This window comes from Moschus berezovskii, chromosome 19 (genome assembly GCF_049115385.1).
Source record: "Moschus berezovskii isolate FMDL1 chromosome 19, NW_MosBer_1.0, whole genome shotgun sequence".
NCBI classification, from domain to species: Eukaryota; Metazoa; Chordata; class Mammalia; order Artiodactyla; family Moschidae; genus Moschus; species Moschus berezovskii.
In genome coordinates this window covers 5,533,417-5,550,131 of record NC_142478.1, presented here as the reverse complement: position 1 = coordinate 5,550,131, position 16,715 = coordinate 5,533,417, and the positions used below count along the sequence as shown (strand labels likewise).

General features: G+C 45.6%; 1 protein-coding gene across 5 annotated transcripts in view; it reads right to left on the bottom strand.

Moving 5' to 3' along the window:
- TMEM131L (transmembrane 131 like) overlaps positions 1-16,715 on the bottom strand; it is a 172,869-nt gene that overhangs the window by 61,875 nt on the left and 94,279 nt on the right. For all 5 annotated transcript variants that reach the window (XM_088827917.1, XM_055405425.2, XM_055405427.2 and 2 more), the window contains exons 6-7: positions 15,741-15,857; positions 14,780-14,890 (exon numbers count right to left, since the gene is read on the bottom strand). In XM_088827917.1, coding sequence (XP_088684043.1) covers positions 14,780-14,890; positions 15,741-15,857 — 228 coding nt within the window. The remainder of the gene's footprint in view (positions 1-14,779; positions 14,891-15,740; positions 15,858-16,715) is intronic.

Below are 16,715 nucleotides of genomic sequence, written 5' to 3'. Positions count from 1 at the left end.
AGCAGTTCTGGGGGTGGATGGTGGTGATAGCCACACAGCAACGTGAGTGTAATCATGCCACTAACCTGTACACTTAAAAACAGTTAAAATGGTAAACAAATTGGGGGGTACACATAGTTTACCATAGGAAAAGGGGGGGCAGAAAAACAAAACAAAAGGTATCCCAGAGTCAGGGCTCTCTTCAAGATAGAGAGAGCTTCCAGAACACGATCAGCTTCCAAGGCATATGTGAAGGGAGCTGTGCTGAGTCAACACCAGGCAGGTAGTATGGACAGGCTGCTCCAAATTCTGTTCCTTTTTATGCATTATCTTCAGGCCAGGAGTCAGAATTGTGAAAGGGTTTGTTTACCTTCATGTGGTTGGTCCACAGACTCAAGAATTCCTCTGTAACTCACTGGCCGCACAGTTAACAACCAAATGCTAACTGCCACTTCAGATTTTCAAGATCCAAAGAGGTAGATACATCCAAGGGTAGCAGCCCTTATTCACAAAGAAGCAATAAGGGTATTCTGATTAAAGAGGCATGCTGTCATCCTGGGTTGAGTCAGAGAAGCAACTTAACAAAAGCATTGCATGCGTGAAGAAGGCAACCACTCACTAAGGGCTGTCCTTGACGATCAGGCTCACTCCAGAAAGCAGAGAGGTTAGAGCAACATTCTCATTTTCTTATCAGGACAAGAGGAACTAAAACAAAACAATAAAAAAAAGGAAGGCAGACTGATGAAGCAGGAGGAAGAGAGGGCTGCCCTCTGGAGAAAGGCTGACACCTTTGGGAATAACCAGACAAAGCTACAACAGAAGGAGATCATGCTGCCTGGTTCCACGGACAGAGCCAGAGACAGCCTGGAGTCGAACAAGCGAAGGAGCTGCATCTCTGTGCCTGCTTGAGCTTAGAAAAACATCAAAACTCTCCTACTAAAGGCAGACAAGCAAGATCTCAGAGGACTGGAATCGCTCCTTGAAAAGGCAACAGGATTCAGTTCTAGGAGTTATGGGGAAACACACTTCTAAAGCCAAGTACAGAACCTGGAGTGAGACAGTTGAGGACCTATCTGCATCTCTAAAGATGGAGACAGCTCTGCCAAGGACTACACAAAAAGGGAGGGCAGCGAGGCAGGGAGGCAGACGGGAGGAGGATACCTGTGCCCTGAGGGAACACGTTTCCAAAGCTGATGGGATCAGGGCTCAGTCTGAGAGAAGGCGCAGCACTGAGGAAACCCACTCACGGGGCGCCAGGGAGAACCAGGCAGACTAACCCCAGCCCTGCATTCGACGTTGGTCTACAGGGAGGGCGTCGCCAACATACGTGCACCCAGTGTGGGGAAGAGAAGCAAACTCAGCAGACCCAGAACCCAGCAACTGTACCTCTCTTGCTTTGGGAGAACTCACAAGAAAACATCTAGAGGAACATCTCGAGGAAAAACTACTTCCAGACCAAAAAAGAAGGAAAAAGTTCAAAGGGGGCAGCAGGGTTGCACCAATTACAGCACACAGCAGGCGCTTAAAGTGTTAGGGAAGAGGGCACAGCAAAAGCAGCTGCTCAAACAGCTGCTCACCCGAGCCTCCCTGACGGAAGACGGGACAGGAGTAAACCAGCACAGCCTGAAGGCAAAGAAGAGCAGGCGCACAAGCCGGAGGAGGGGGCACGGGGCTGGGGCCCAGGTGCTAACCCCCCACTGGGCCCCGGAACGCCAACCACAGTCCCCATCAGGAGTGTGCTGCAAACAAGCTCCACCTGAAACCAGCAGGATGAAAAGGAAACGCGTTCCCAGAGAGCAGATTCCAGGACGCTCTGTGCGAGGCAGGGGAAACCACATCCCACATCATGCACAGGTCTAAAGTACCCCGCAGCCCCACTCCATCCTGAAACACAGCAGGGGCGCCACTCTGCAGAGGAATGCCTGCAACATGGGCTCCCTGCAGAGGGGACAGGACAGACACATGGCCACTGCAAGGTGCTGGGCGCAGACCCAGGCCTCTTGGAGTCACTTCCCAAGAGAGGAGGTGGCGGGCACAGGTGGCTCTCCTCCTCCGGTTCACCTCTGGACAGGCAACCTCTGCCCGTGGAGCTCAGATCCAGTGGTGAGGACTCCACCTTTTAATGCAGGGGGTACGGGTTCAATCCCTGGTTGGAGTTTTTGCCTCATGGCCAAAAAACCAAAACTTAAAAAGAAGCAGTACTGTAACTTCTTCAGTAAGCACGTTATTAAATAAATAAATAAACAAAGGGCACAGGTCTTGGGCTCAGAACAGTTGGCACAAACTGAAGCTGAAGCCAGAGGATGCTCTCCCGGCCCTCCACCCCTCTGTCTGGCAAAGGACGAAATACTGGGAACAGTTCTACTCAGAAGTCATGCCCTGAGGGCTGGGGGGCATGCTTTCCAAACTTGGTGTCTGTGAGGTTGATAATGTAACACTCCTATGTGTCAGAATTCTAGATCAAGAGAGACTTGGTGTTGAGCTACTGTGACTCCTGAAGCCCCGGGGAAGCATGCACATCCTCGCGGGGAGGGCTGGGGCCAGGCTGGGGCTGCTGGAGCTCCCCAACTGCACACAGGCACGAAGCACCCCTCTAAGTCAAAAGACAAAATAAGGAATCACGGAGGACTCCAAATTCTCTGCATGTTAACTCACAGTCCAGCAAAATTTGATATGGGACTAGAGCCTTCAGCTTTCATGTTGTGCCAGGGACTGAACCTCTGAATTTTAAATCTCCCCCTGAGAGTTTTCATAGTAGGAGAGAATTGATACACAAAAACTTTTTAAAGTGATAAAATGCATTTCCACTATGTGCCAGAAGTTAGGTTCTAAGCTTTGTACATGTATTAGTTTATTCAACAGCTACAGCACTCCTAAGAGGTAGCACTATTACCTGTATTATAAACCAAGACGTAAAAAGGTTAGGTAATACGGCCAAGATCACTCAGAACCAAGACTTTAATCCAAGTGGGTTATTTACTACACTATACAGCTCCAGGATGGGGCATCCGTACAAGGCTGGAGTTGTTTTTTTAATTGGAATATCTTAATTCTGTTATCTGATCCTCTTTGAAAGCTCTGGTGAGCTATACTGGATACTCAGAAAGAATCTGGGATGGCAAATATGAGGACATGAACTTTAGGCTTGGGGCACAGAGTGGCTTTGGAGCAGACTACTGATGAATTATGATGATGCATCTGAGAGCTTCCCGGGCCAGACTCAAGTGGGCACCCCAGCAGTCCACAAGGAACAAACACAGGGTTGGTAAATCGGCGGGAGAATGAACAGGCTCAGAAAGGAGGGGGTGCGGCCACAGGCAGTCAGTCCATCTCCGGGTCAGGGGTGAGGGGGAGGGGAGGCTCGACCACAGGTAAGTCCAGTGTGCCAAAGGTACAAAACCGAGGAGCCAACGGAATAGGAAATGAAACACGGAATACTCCTGCCCCTCTGCCCCAGCCTGCCTTCCCCTCAAGGCAGAGGCAGTCATGGGTGAGTGGGCCAGACAACAAGCCTGTACTGCAGGCAGGGTGACAGGGTGGGGACTGTCGGAGGAGCTGGTTTCTTTCCTCCTTCTTTCTACACCCTGGGGAAGGGTGCTTGTCCTAGATTCCAACATCCCTTCCATAAGAGGAAATGTGGATGGCCAACAGGCAAATGAACCGATCACAGGGGAAAGCAAATCAAAACCACATGAGGTATCACCTCACACGTGTCAGAACGGCTATCCTCAAAAAGACCACAAATAACAAGCGCTGGTGAGGATGTAAAGAGGGAACCGTTGTACACTCTAGGTGGGAATGTAAATTGGTACAGCCACTCTGGAAAACCAGGGCTTCCCTGGTGGTTCAGACAGTAAAAAAATCCATTTGCAATGTGGGAGACCCGGGTCAGATCCCTGTGTTGGGAAGAGCCCCTGAAGGAGGGCATGGCAAACCACTCCGGTATTCTAGCCTGGAGAATCTCCATGAACAAAAAAGCCTTGTAGGCTACAGCCCATGGGATTGCAAAGAGTCGGACACAACTGAGTGACTATCACACACAATGTGGAAACAGCCTGGAGGTTTCTCAAAGAACTAAAAACAGAATCACCATATGATCCAGCGATGCCACACCTGGGTATATGTCTAAAAAATACAAAAGCACTAATTTAAAAAGATGCATGCATCCCAAGGTTCCCAGCAGCATTATTGATAACTGTCAAGATATAAAAGCAACGACAGATAAATGAATAAAGATGGAGTATACATGCACAGTGGAATCCCACTCAGCCATGAAAAAGAATGAGCTCCTGCCATTTGCAACAACATGGACGGACTCAGAGATTATTATGCTAAGTGAAGTAAGTCGGACAAATATGGTATGGCGTCACGTATGTGCAGAATCTAAAAACTACAACCAACTAGTGAATCAGACAAAAAAGGAGGAGACTCACAGACATAAAGAACAAACTAGTGGTTACCAGTGCGGACAAGGAAGGAGGGTGGGCTAAGACAGACGTAGGAGACGAGAGATATAAACCATTCTGTCATATAAACTAAGCCGCAAGGACACGCTGAACAACACAGCGAATATAGGCACTATTTTATGTTAACTATAAATGAAGTATAACCTTTAAAATCGTGAATCACTGTATTTAGTGTACACTTGTAACTTATTAATACTACATATCGACCTTTCCTCAACTTTTAAAAAAGTCCCTTCCAATGGGCCACACCAAGGTCTACCCTTGGGGACAGGGAGTTAGCACCTCTGACTCATGTCAGCTGACACAGGAGAATGCAGCTTATCAGTAATATAAAGAAGGCATTTTAGTGTTTCAGCTTCTGATTCTTATCCACCATTCAGAACTCAAGGGGAAAAGTGCTATTTATTGGACATGTTCAAATCTTCTAACAAAAGCTTCTAGAATATTCGAACATAGTTAATGTTGTCAGGACAACAAAAAAGATTCACGAACCTCCCTGGTGACACAGTGCGAAAGAGTCTGCCTGCCAATGCAGGGACACAGGCTCAATCCCTGGTCCAGGAAGACCCTCCGTGCCTCAGGGCCACTGAGCCTGGGGACCACAATTACTGAGCCAGTGCTCCAGAGGACACGCTCCGCAACAAGCAGGGCCAGCACCCTGAGCGGCGGCCGCAACGGAAGAGCAGTCTGCGTGGAGTGACGAGACCCAGCACAGCCAAAAGGAAGCTAGCTAGCTAACAAAAAAAGACTCCTTTCATAACTGTCAAAGCTGAAACCGTACTTTCTCGCTTTTCAAGGTGATTTCTTCAGTCCTTAGGGAGGCCTGGCACACTGCAGCTCACAACTGAACAACAACAACAATTCGATCCTCAAGCATTTATTGACTACAGGTTATGCGATGAGGCTCTGTGCCAGGTGATAAGAGAACAGTGCTGATTAGAACATGACTGCTGCTCCTACGCTGCTTACAGTCTTAGTGAAGGAAAACACACACACAAAACCCTTCCGGCATATTATTCTTGCTATGAGAGGGGTCTCTCAGGGTTTTCAGTAAGGAGCTAGTCAATTCTCCCAGCAGGCAAAAAAGGGACTAAAGCAAATGCTGAGTTAATGGAGGGACCAGGAAACTGTTCTAGAACACTGCTGTGCTCCGCCGAGAGAACAGACTTCAGAGCTGCAGGGGCTGATGGGTGGGGCTGGGGGGAGAACTCCCCTGGCTGGGGGTTGGGGACACCCACACCCACACCTCTGGGTATCTTCCTGGGCTCCACCAGGATCCCTGGCTGCTACTCGCCAACCCTCTTATCTCTTCCCAAACTCCCATTCCACTGAATCATTTTCACTGGAGGCTCCAATAAAAAAAATTTTTTTTCTAATAAAGCAATTTCTTTGCTTTAAAAGCTGTATTCTGAGGTAGGCAGGTAATTGCATATATTTTCCTAACATGCAGTAATAACTCTCCAGAGTTGGACAGCCTAATGTTCTTATGTTTTTTTAAAAAAAGGTAACTTTTATCAGGGAAATTAGCATCAATAAAAACATTATGATTCTACCCAGACTGTTAGGAATTCTTAACTATCACACCCAGAAAAGCTGTGTATCTCAATTTCCTAATTATGTAAGATCTCAGAAAAACACGGCAGCTACTGAGGCCTTTAACCTTTCCCTGTTTTTATTTTCCAGCTCCAGATCCTCGTTCAGACCTTTGCAACTAGTGAATGACAAACCCGCCCCTTTCCACTTCTCTGTCAAACTGTGGCTGGAGCCGTTCCTCGTCTCCTCCCAGCAGAGTTTACAGCCTCCCTTGCCCACGGCCACACTCACTTGACGGGGATCAGCACCTCGGCGGCGAGGCGCAGGACCGCACTCGGGGCGCCCCCCAGCCTGGCCCCGCGGCCCAGCCCACACCTGTCCCGCAGGGGGAGCAGGCCCCGGGCCCGGCGGCGGCATGCCCAAGCCAGCCTGAGCCAGGCTTAAACGGGCAGGAACGCCAGGGCTGAGGTACATTAGATACCACCCAGAAGATCCAGAAATAGTCTCCCCTTTACACAATCCAGTAACAGGACACCCTGACGGAGGAGGACAGCTCCCATCACACACACAGAAAAGCTCAGAAAGGAGGCGGGGAAGCGTGCCTCTGGGTGCCCTGTGCTGAGGCACACTGCAGTCCTGGCGCCTGTCTCTAATTTTTCACTTCTCCGGTTTCCTGCGCTTTCCTAAAATTACGCTGTAATTTCTTATCATCACAATCTCCCTTTGAGAGAATTCAATACTATGATACCATCTTAGGACACACATATAAAGAAAAAGCACTTTGACCTGGTGGGAACTGTGTGTCATCGGCTTTCCTCTACCTTTAAAGCCTCTGTTTCCCATACTGCCTTATAATTTCATCTTTAACAATAAATATTACTCTACAGTGACTCCAATAATAATAATTTAACTCTCTGAGACAAGGTCATTGTTATGGGGACCTTACACGTCAGATTCCAAGAGATTGCTAATTCTAAATTCTTTTTTGCCCAAATAAATCACTAAAATCTTTCTCAAATCTCAATGGCTTGGATCCAAAACAACACTAAAGAAAAATGTTAAAAAAATAAAACTTCTTGGGACTTTCCTGGTGGTCCAGTGGTAAAACTGTGCTTCTACTGCAGGAGGCACAAGTGTAATCCTTGGTCCGGGAACCAAGATCCCACATGCCGCATGGCACAGCCAAAAAAACAAACAAATAAAAACAGAACTTCTTGCTTTTTTGTGAGCCTAACACAACTCTTTGCATATTACATCCTACTACATACTTTATAGTTACAACCACAGAAAACAGTATAGCTTACCATTTGCTTGCATACATTTCTACACAGCATTACAACTGTAATTTGGAACAATGACTTAATATTGTACTGTGCTGACACACTTAAATTTATCAAACCCTTTTCCCACTTTTGAGCCTTTAAGCTGTTCCTATTGTTTTTGCCATTATACAAATGCTGCAAAAAAAAAACCCAATTTATCTGCATTTATCTTTCCTGGAACATCAATTACAAAGCCAACAATATGAAAATCATTACCTGGGGAAAAATTTAAAGCAAACTGAGCCAGGACTGCCAATCCTAGCTGTGTCCTCAACCTCCACCAAGTAACCTAAACTCTAAGAGCATTCTACAATTTCTAAAATAAGAATTTTAATACCACCTGCCCTGGTAGTAAATCTGTAGAAGGTCATCTGGTTGATGTGGTGAAAAGGTGAACTCACACAAATCTAAGATATTATGTCGAGGTGATTTGCTATTTGGGGCTCTTAACTCGGATGCCCACTGACTCATCTACCTATTAAAAACTCTGGGGGCTGCCCTCAGTGTACTAACCGCTGAGCTGATGTTGAGATGATAAAAATGAAGAAGAGACAGGCCTGGGCCCAGAGAGCCTCGTGGTAGGCCAGGGAAGGAGGCAGCCCAGGACACTCAATGTTAAAGCAGACTTGAACCACTTGCCTTGGGACCAGAGCAGACATTAGCCTGGGGATCTGACAAGGAAGGGATAGCTGAACTGGGTCTCAAAGGATGGAAACAGAACTGGAGTCAGAATGGGAAAAAAGCTTGTGAAATGGGGAGACTGCCTAGAGAAAGCGATGACAAGGGCTGCAGGCATGAGCGGATTGTGAGGCCAAAGCTGAGAAGAGTGGGGGAAATCTCTGAGGATGGAGAAGACACTGGACCTGGGGATGAAGGGCCTTGGGTGCCAAGCCAGGATGCTTGTGGCTGGGTCCTGCAAACAAGGGGGACCCAGCGGCTCAGTGACCAGGGAGAACAGCTCTGTTTAAGGAGACATCACCAGCCCACGTGGCAGGTGTGCTGGAGGCAGGAAAGCCTGACGGGGGATGATCCAGGGGCCAAACGCGGACAAGACTGCAATAGAGCGGAGCGACCTGGGGTCTCACTGAAACCCAGTCACAGTGACATCCTGTCCACTAGGAATGCTCACTCGAAAAAGGTCAAAACAGATGAAAAAGGAGGGCCAAGGGAAAAGGCAACATAGCTCCCGGTGTCACCAACTTTCCTCCCCCAGAGCAGACACGCGTGTGCAGCAAAGCCGCTGCAATGTACATCTGCCTGTCCCCTGAACTCAGCCACTGCTAGAGAACTCCCGGCCAGCACCAATTTAGAGAGAAGACCAATCACACAAACACTCTTGGCTTCAGCATTAGCGAGTGAGCCATTTAATCCAATTTCACTGAGCAGGAAAAATGCAAAAGTCAGATATGAATGGACACACACAAAAAGGGCCAGAATGAGCTCAATACTACAAGAAAAAATTAAATAACCTAACAAATTTTCATGGGCACCCTAGTTTATTCCACAAGATGAACACATTTTTTTGTTATTCCAGAAAACAAACTTGAGATCTTAAACTCAGGATTCATATTAAGAGGGCAGAACCAATTATAATCTATATGACATTATAAATATTCATACTATTTCCCTCCATTCATAGAAATAAGATCATCAGTTCAGTCGTGTCCAACTGTTTGCCACTCCATGACTGCAGCACACCAGGCTTCCCCATCCATCACCAATTCCCGGAGTTTACTCAAACTCGTGTCCCTTGAGTCGGTGATGCCATCCAACCATCTCATCCTCTGTCGTCCCCTTCTCCTCCATCCTTCAATCTTTCCCAGCATCAGGGTCTTTTCAAATGAGTCAGTTCTTTGCATCAAGTGGCCAAAGTATTGGAGTTTCAACTTCAGCATCAGTCTTTCCAATGAATATTCAGGACTGATTTCCTTTAGGATTGACTGGTTGGATCTCTGTGCAGTCCAAAGGATTCTCAAGAGTCTTCTCCAACACTACAGTTCAAAATTCATCAATTCTCTGGTGCTCAGCTTCCTTTATGGTCCAACTCTCACATCCATACATGACCACTGGAAAAATCATAGCTCTGACTAGACGGACCTTTGTCGGCAAAGTGATGTCTCTGCTTTTTAATATGCTGTCTAGGTTGGTCTAGCTTTTCTTCCGAAGAGCAAGCGTCTTTTAATTTCGTGGCTGCAGTCACCATCTGCAGTGATTTTGGAGTCCAAGAAAATAAAGTCTATCACTGTTTCCACTGTTTCCCCGTCTATTTGCCAAGAAGTGATGGGACCAGACCACCTTACCTGCCTCCTGAGAAATCTGTACGCACCTCAAGAGCTAACAGAACTAGGCATGAAACAACAGACTAGTTCCAAATTGGGACAGAAGTACGTCAACGCTGTATATATACTGTCACCCTGCTTATTTAACTCATACACAGAGTACGTCATGCAAAATGCTGGGCTGAATGAAGCACAAGCTGGAATCGAGATTGCTGAGAAAAATATCAATAACCTTAGATATGCAGATGACACCACCCTCTTATGACAGAAAGCAAAGAGGAACTAAAGAGCCTCTTGATGAAAGAGGAGAGTGGAAATGCTGGCTTAAAGCTCAACATTCAAATAAGATCATATGGACATATTTTATTTGACCATTTGCCCTAAATGCACGCTCTTTCAAAAAAGGAGGACAAAATATCAAGCAAAACCCTTTTCAGGGTACTTAATTATACTCTGTGAGCTGAGGCTGGGCTCTGTCCTGGGGTTTTACAAATGCTCATTTAACAATCCAGCAAGATAGAGCAGGCTCAGTGGAAAGCTCACAGGCTTGGAAACAGACTGAAGATCAGCTTCTGCTTTCACAGATGTAGTTAATTTTTCCTCCAGTTTGTATCCCTAAAACAAATCTTTATTTTTTTTTTAAATTTCCCTGGTTGTACAGTGTATCAGAATCCACCTGAGGACACAAGTTTGATCCCTGATCTGGGAAGATTCCACACACCTTGGGGCAACTAAGCCTGCTCACCACAACTGCTGGGCCCAGATGCTGACTCCTAAAGCCCATGCACCTAGCACCCACACTCCCCAACAAGAGAGGCCACCAAAACAAGACGCCCGCATGCCGAACAGAGAGCATCCTCTCTTCACTGTGACCAGAGAAAGCCCAAGTGCGGCAGCAAAGACCCAGCACAGATGGAAGGTAATCTGTTCATTTTAAAAATCAAATGAATCCATGATTTTCACAATAGCATGATGTAAACTTGATTTTGTAATAGCAGACTACATCTTTCAGAAGCTTGGAAGATAAGACCAAGTACTGCCAGTCCCTCTAAGTGAAGGCGGCGTGTGGTAAGCTACGAGGAAAAGTGAGCCAACGTGTTCTGACTGCATGAAACTTCTGGCCGCCACCTTAGGAAGCAAGTTTAAGTGTGAGCAAAGACCCTATCTGAAAGATCCAGGACATTTTCATTTCTGCCTGAACCTTGCTCGTTAGCTTCTTTCCACCAGATACGCTTTCCCACTCCATGCTGAAGAAGATGCAGTTGTGAGCAGTCCCTCCCACACGTCCTACCCCTCTGAGAGAAATGACTTGCCCAACTCGGCACCCACCCCAGATGATGGGTTCTGGATAACAGGAAGGAAGGAGACAAGAACAGGGGACAGGAAGAACATCAAAATAAAGACAGTCCTCTCTGAGAAAGGACAGCTGGCAACCTTACATCCATTTAAAACAATACAAAGACATTTTATGTCTGTGGTTCAAATGCAAAAACATTGTAATCAGGACTTTTTCTGAGGAATGCCATAATTATTTAAGTCTAAATTTTGTAGGCTTTTTTGTTTCCAGGTGTAGTAAGCCTTGAAAAAAGACCTTAAAATTTCTTTTTCTGAATCACCATAAAAATTAAAGAAATTTAGTAACTGACTTTCAAGAGAATTTTTTTTATATTTAGATCTCTGAATACTGGGCTCTAACAGAAGATCAGCCAAAAAACTGAGCTTTATCTACAAACTCTGGAAATGTATTCTACATTGTCACATCACAAGAGCAGGGTCACTGTGCTGTGTTCACTGCTCTGACATTTCCTGGAACATTCGAGAATGATATCTAACAACTGTTTGCTGCCTGATGGAGCAGACTCAGCAAGTGACTTGACTAAACTCACAGATCCCAGGACAGATGAAAAGGAAGGAGAGATTCCACTGCTGAGAATGGAGTCGAAGCTGACAGACTCAAGAAAGAGCAGAGACACCCCAGCGGGGGAAGAACTGTCTGTTCACCAGAGGTACTGGGACCACCGGAAGTGCACGTGAAAAGAATGAACTCGGGACCCAAGCTCACGATCCACACTAAAATGAAGCCAAAATGGGCCACAGACCTTTACTGGAAGAGATGAACTTTAAATTCTCAGAAGAAAACACAGGAGTAAATCTTCAAAACCGTGGGCCTCGCTAGATATGATGCTAAAAGCATAAATGACCAAACAGAAAAGAAGTAAACTGGAGTTCATAAAAATTAAAAATAAAAAGACAACCCACAGAATGGGACAAAATATTTACAAATAGTGTCCCTGATGAAAGTTCAATATTTAAAATATATAAAGAACACTTACAGCTCAACAAGACAGACAAAAAACCCAATTTAAAAATGGGCAAAGGATTTGAATACACGTTTCTCCAAAGGAGATATACGCATTACCAAAAAGTACATGAAAAGATGCTCAGCATCATTAGTCATTAAGAAAAAGCAAATAAAAACCACATGAGCTATCACTTCACGCCCACTAGGATGGCTATTAAAAAGAAAACAAGACTTGGCAAAGCTGCAGAGGAACTGGAATCCTCATATACTGTGGTGACATTATAAAACAACGGAACCACTCTGAAAACAGCCTGAGGACTCCTCAAAATGTCAGACACAGAATCATCATGTGAGCCAGCAGAGGTTTACCTCTACACATATACCAAGGGAAGAGAAGACACACGTCCGCACAAACCTGTCTGCCAATGTTCACTGAAACAGTATTCCTAACAGCCCAAATAATGAAAACAAACTAAACAAACTGTGGAGTATGTCTATACAATAGGATAGTATTTGGCAATAAAAAGGAAGGAAAGATTGATGACATGAATGAAACTTGAAAACATTTTGCTAAATGAAAGAAGCCAGTCACAAAAGACCACACAACTCATTTACATGAAATGTCCAATACAGACAAATCAATAAAGACAGAAAGCAAAGTAGTGGTTGCCAGGGACTAAGGCAGTGAAAAACGTTCTAAAATTAGGCTGTGAGATGGGGGTGAGGGTTGCACAATTCCACGAGGAACTGGGGGGGGGGCACTTTAAGTGACTGAATTTTGTGGGATGTGAATTATATCTTAATAAGAGCTATTAAATATAAATAAAAAGGGAAAAAAGAAACAAAGAACTAGAGCAGAACCATAAACCAAGAAAAGCCACTGCTGTGCCGGGCCACAGGGCAGGGAGCAGCAGCCACTACTCCTGATCTTGAGCTGGGGATCCTGCAGAGCCTTCCTGGGCCCCTCTGACAGCAGGCTCAGGCTGGGCCTGGGAGAGGCGGAAAGCCGAGTCGGGGGCCCCGTCTTCAAGGGGCTTCAATTCCACAGAGGGAAGGAGAGACTGGGTATGGGATCACCTCATGGGATATGAGTCCTAATGGGAAAGATCACAGCTGCACTGAAGTCTGACCAAGGTCCGAACAGAATGGGAGGGACAGCAAGGTCCCCGGAGCGATCGGGTGAGGAAGGAGGGTGACACACGGGCGCACCGAGGGCAGCCCGCAGGGCCGGCAGGAGCGGCCGTGAGCGCAGAGGCGCGGGGACGCCCACGCGGGCGGGGAGGACAGCGCCAGGCCCAGGCTTCCCAGACACAGGCCGCTGGAGAAGGGGGCTGGAAAGGCCCAAGCGGGCTCTGGGGACCAGGGAAGGGGCTGCTGTGATGCCCAGAAGAGGAAGGCCCGGATGTGGGGAAGGGCAGAGGGCGTCAAAGCAAGAATGGGCTCTGCCAGGCAGAGCGGATAACAGGCACGCTGTCAGCGAACCAAGGCCTCTCTCTGAGGCCCCTAATTCCACGAATCCTTAAATCAACTCCATTAACTGAGGAAATCTTAACACCCGCCTTGCTTTTAATGCTTTTATCACCACTAACACAGCACCAGGCATTCAGAGCTCTCACTCACAGTCAGCAGAGAAACCTGGCCCATCTCAGCTCCCCCATCTCCCGCCACCGAAAGACAGCCCCAAGATAAGGCTGAAAGTGCTCAGAGGAAAAGCCCTCGCTGTCAGCACATGCAAACTGAACTTTCTCTAGGCCTTCCAAGCCCTTACAGAATGCAGGTCACATTAGCGCAGTCTCTGGCCTAAAACCTTTCAGTACAGTCCACTGGTTTTGGGACTTAAAGCAAATCCAAATTTGCAAATTAAACCTTCCCTACAATGCTGAGGAAGGGCTATTTCATCTTATAAAAAATGAAAATAGTAGTAATATTTTAAATCCTTAGGAATAACATGTTTGGTGGCAAAGTGCCCAGACATTACATTACAGGTAAATTAATTTTTCTTGTCTCCCCACCGGAATGAGAGCTCCATTGAGACAGAAGTGCCAGACCAATACCTGGCCGAGAGCAGAGGCTCAGTGAGGCAGAGGGCGAAGGAAAGCCTGGGTACCGCGACCTACAGAAGTCCAAGCAGTGGGCTTTATTTACTCACTAGAAGAAAGAGCAGCAGCAGTAAGCAGTATATAAGAGGTAACATATATTCATAATATGCTGAGTCAAGAGCTTTCGGAATGTCAACAGTCGTCCACACAAGGAAATATAAATAATCAAAGGGAAAAACGGACAACCCTATCAGCTATTCATGAAATGTACATGAAAAGAATTTTAAGGTACCATTACATATACCTACTATGACATGGAAAACCTTTCTTTCTGGTGAGCCACACCCAGGCAGGACTGGAGGCAGGTGGGGAGGGAAGATATTTGCAAGAATGTCATTAGTGGTGACCAGGGAGGGTCTGGCTTCCTGAAAAGCACTCTGGCAAGATTAACAAGCTGTATAGACAGTGCACGGTCTTTAACTACAGAATCCTTTTTACAAAATACACCCCAAAGAAATAGGTAGTCCAAAAGAAAAACAAAGAAAGCTGTCAAATATGTACACCCTTTAATGACAATAATAAAACACTGGACACCCTGCAGATGACCAACAGAACTAAGCAAACTATGAAATACCAACACCATGAACTACACAGCCATTATAAGTATATGGACTCCTCTGACACTTTACACACGTGTTATTTCCGTATGTACCAGTTTTCCCAAAAGCAGAACATGTTAAAAATCCCAATTATGACTAGGTAAAAAGGGCTGCTTGGCCTCTTCATCAGACACCAAAATGTAGAGGCTACAAAGTTGGGTGTTTACCAGCATTCAAAATAAACGTACTACTAAAATCACCTGTGTTTGTGAAAGCTGAACACTCTGGACCTGTGGAAGCAGAAAGTAAGCATTCGGAAGCTGCTCTGCAGACCCTTTTGCAGAGATTCTGCGAGTACCAATTCCAGATACCTGCAGAAAAAGAAAAAGAAAAAAAAAAACAACCAACTGAGTTTCGAAACACATTTGACACAACACTGAAATACTTTTCCAAAGGAAATTTGTGTTCATCAACTTGGCCTTCAAGACTATTTATCCAATTCTTATACTTATCTTTGTCTACTTAAAAAACTGCAATAAACGTTGCTGTATTTAAGCTGAGTGTTTCTCACTGTAGCAAATCTTTACAGAAATAGCTTTTTTGATATGGGACAAAAGTTTAATGGAATTCAGACTTAGCCACAAAAATGCTAGATCTTGGCACTTAAATGAAAGATGTCACAGATACCCCTTAAGATAAAGATTTCTGATGGTTTTTGTGAACAAAAACAAAAAGACTCCAGTCCCTTGCCCCCTTCCCGCTCCCCCCCCCGACAATTTGCTAGAACAGGGAGCTCCTGAGGACTGGCCTGTAAGCCCACAACCCCCGCCCCACGACCAGAAACAGTCCTGAGCCCAGGAGAGGAGGTGGCAAGATTCCCAGAGGCCCTCTCGGCCCCCAGCCCTGGACTGCTTGAGGTGGAGGTCGTGAGCTTTGAAACCCCACTATATTTTACACTAGAAAACTGTACAGCGTATTTCTCTGTTTTGTTCCAATACCCTTTCAAGATTGTGTTCCAGCCCTGCACTCTGCAGGAAAGACAGTTGCCCATGAGCAGTGGGAGGAGGCAGGCTGGTGAGCTGAACATCAACTAAGCAGCCTTATGTTTTAATGACACAAACCAGGTGGCAACATTTCCAAAAGGCTTTTTTTCCTTTAATATCCAAACACCTTCATTAAATCAGCAGCCAAATTATATGACCAAAAGGAAAAGCTACTTACATGATAAGAGAGGACTCCGTGTGAGGAGGTATTAATAAATAAAGAACTTTCAATGCTTCCTTCTTCAGTGGGTAAGAAAATAATTCTGAAGGAAGTTTTCCCCATTGCTGGAATTACCTGAAAGAAAGGCACTTCATTAGCCGCTCTGAATGGCCCTTCTTTGACAAATTATCTTTCAGATTTTTTTTTTGACAATTCCAGATACTGACATATTCTTGCACCCTTGATTTATACATATCATGGATCCCTGAGAATGTCCAAACAGATCAACACCCAAAACTCTAAAAGAAAATATCAAAAACACCGTGGACTTAGGGCAAGACCGCTCTCGGCACGGCTGGAGTCACATGGCACACATCTTTCCTCTCTCATCCTCATGTTCAAGGGCCAGTATCTACACGGTTCTACCTCTACTGAAGTAAACAGAACCACCAGTGTACAAACACGCTGCTGTTTAATGAAAGCCAGGGACAGCATTCATCTGGACAGACTGCGATGAACAAGATACCAGGCTCCCCCTTACACCACTTCCTGAGTCCCAGGATTGTTTTTAAGAAGTGGGTGTCACATAGACATAGTAAGGAAAATAAACAAACTCTACTAGTAACCTGGATTTTCATTAAAAATTAAAGGTAAATTGAATTACTAAAATTAAAACTATTGGAAGACTAGGGTTTGGAGCTCTGTGTTGATGCAAATGAGCTTCACAAGGAATCGCTCACCCTCTCTTAGTCCTACACCAAGAAAACAGCCTAGTAGGCTGGCCAGGTAAAAAGATCACCACTAAAAACGTGACTAGTTATTACATGCTTCGGCATTTGTCGTCATCATGAGACAAGCAATATTAAGTTTCTTTAACTATGAAAAAGTCACGCTGAATATACACGCATTACTACCTAGTATAAACTCTTTACACTTTTCTTTCCACATGAGTATCAACAGCCACAAAATTATGAATCTGAACAACTGAAAAAA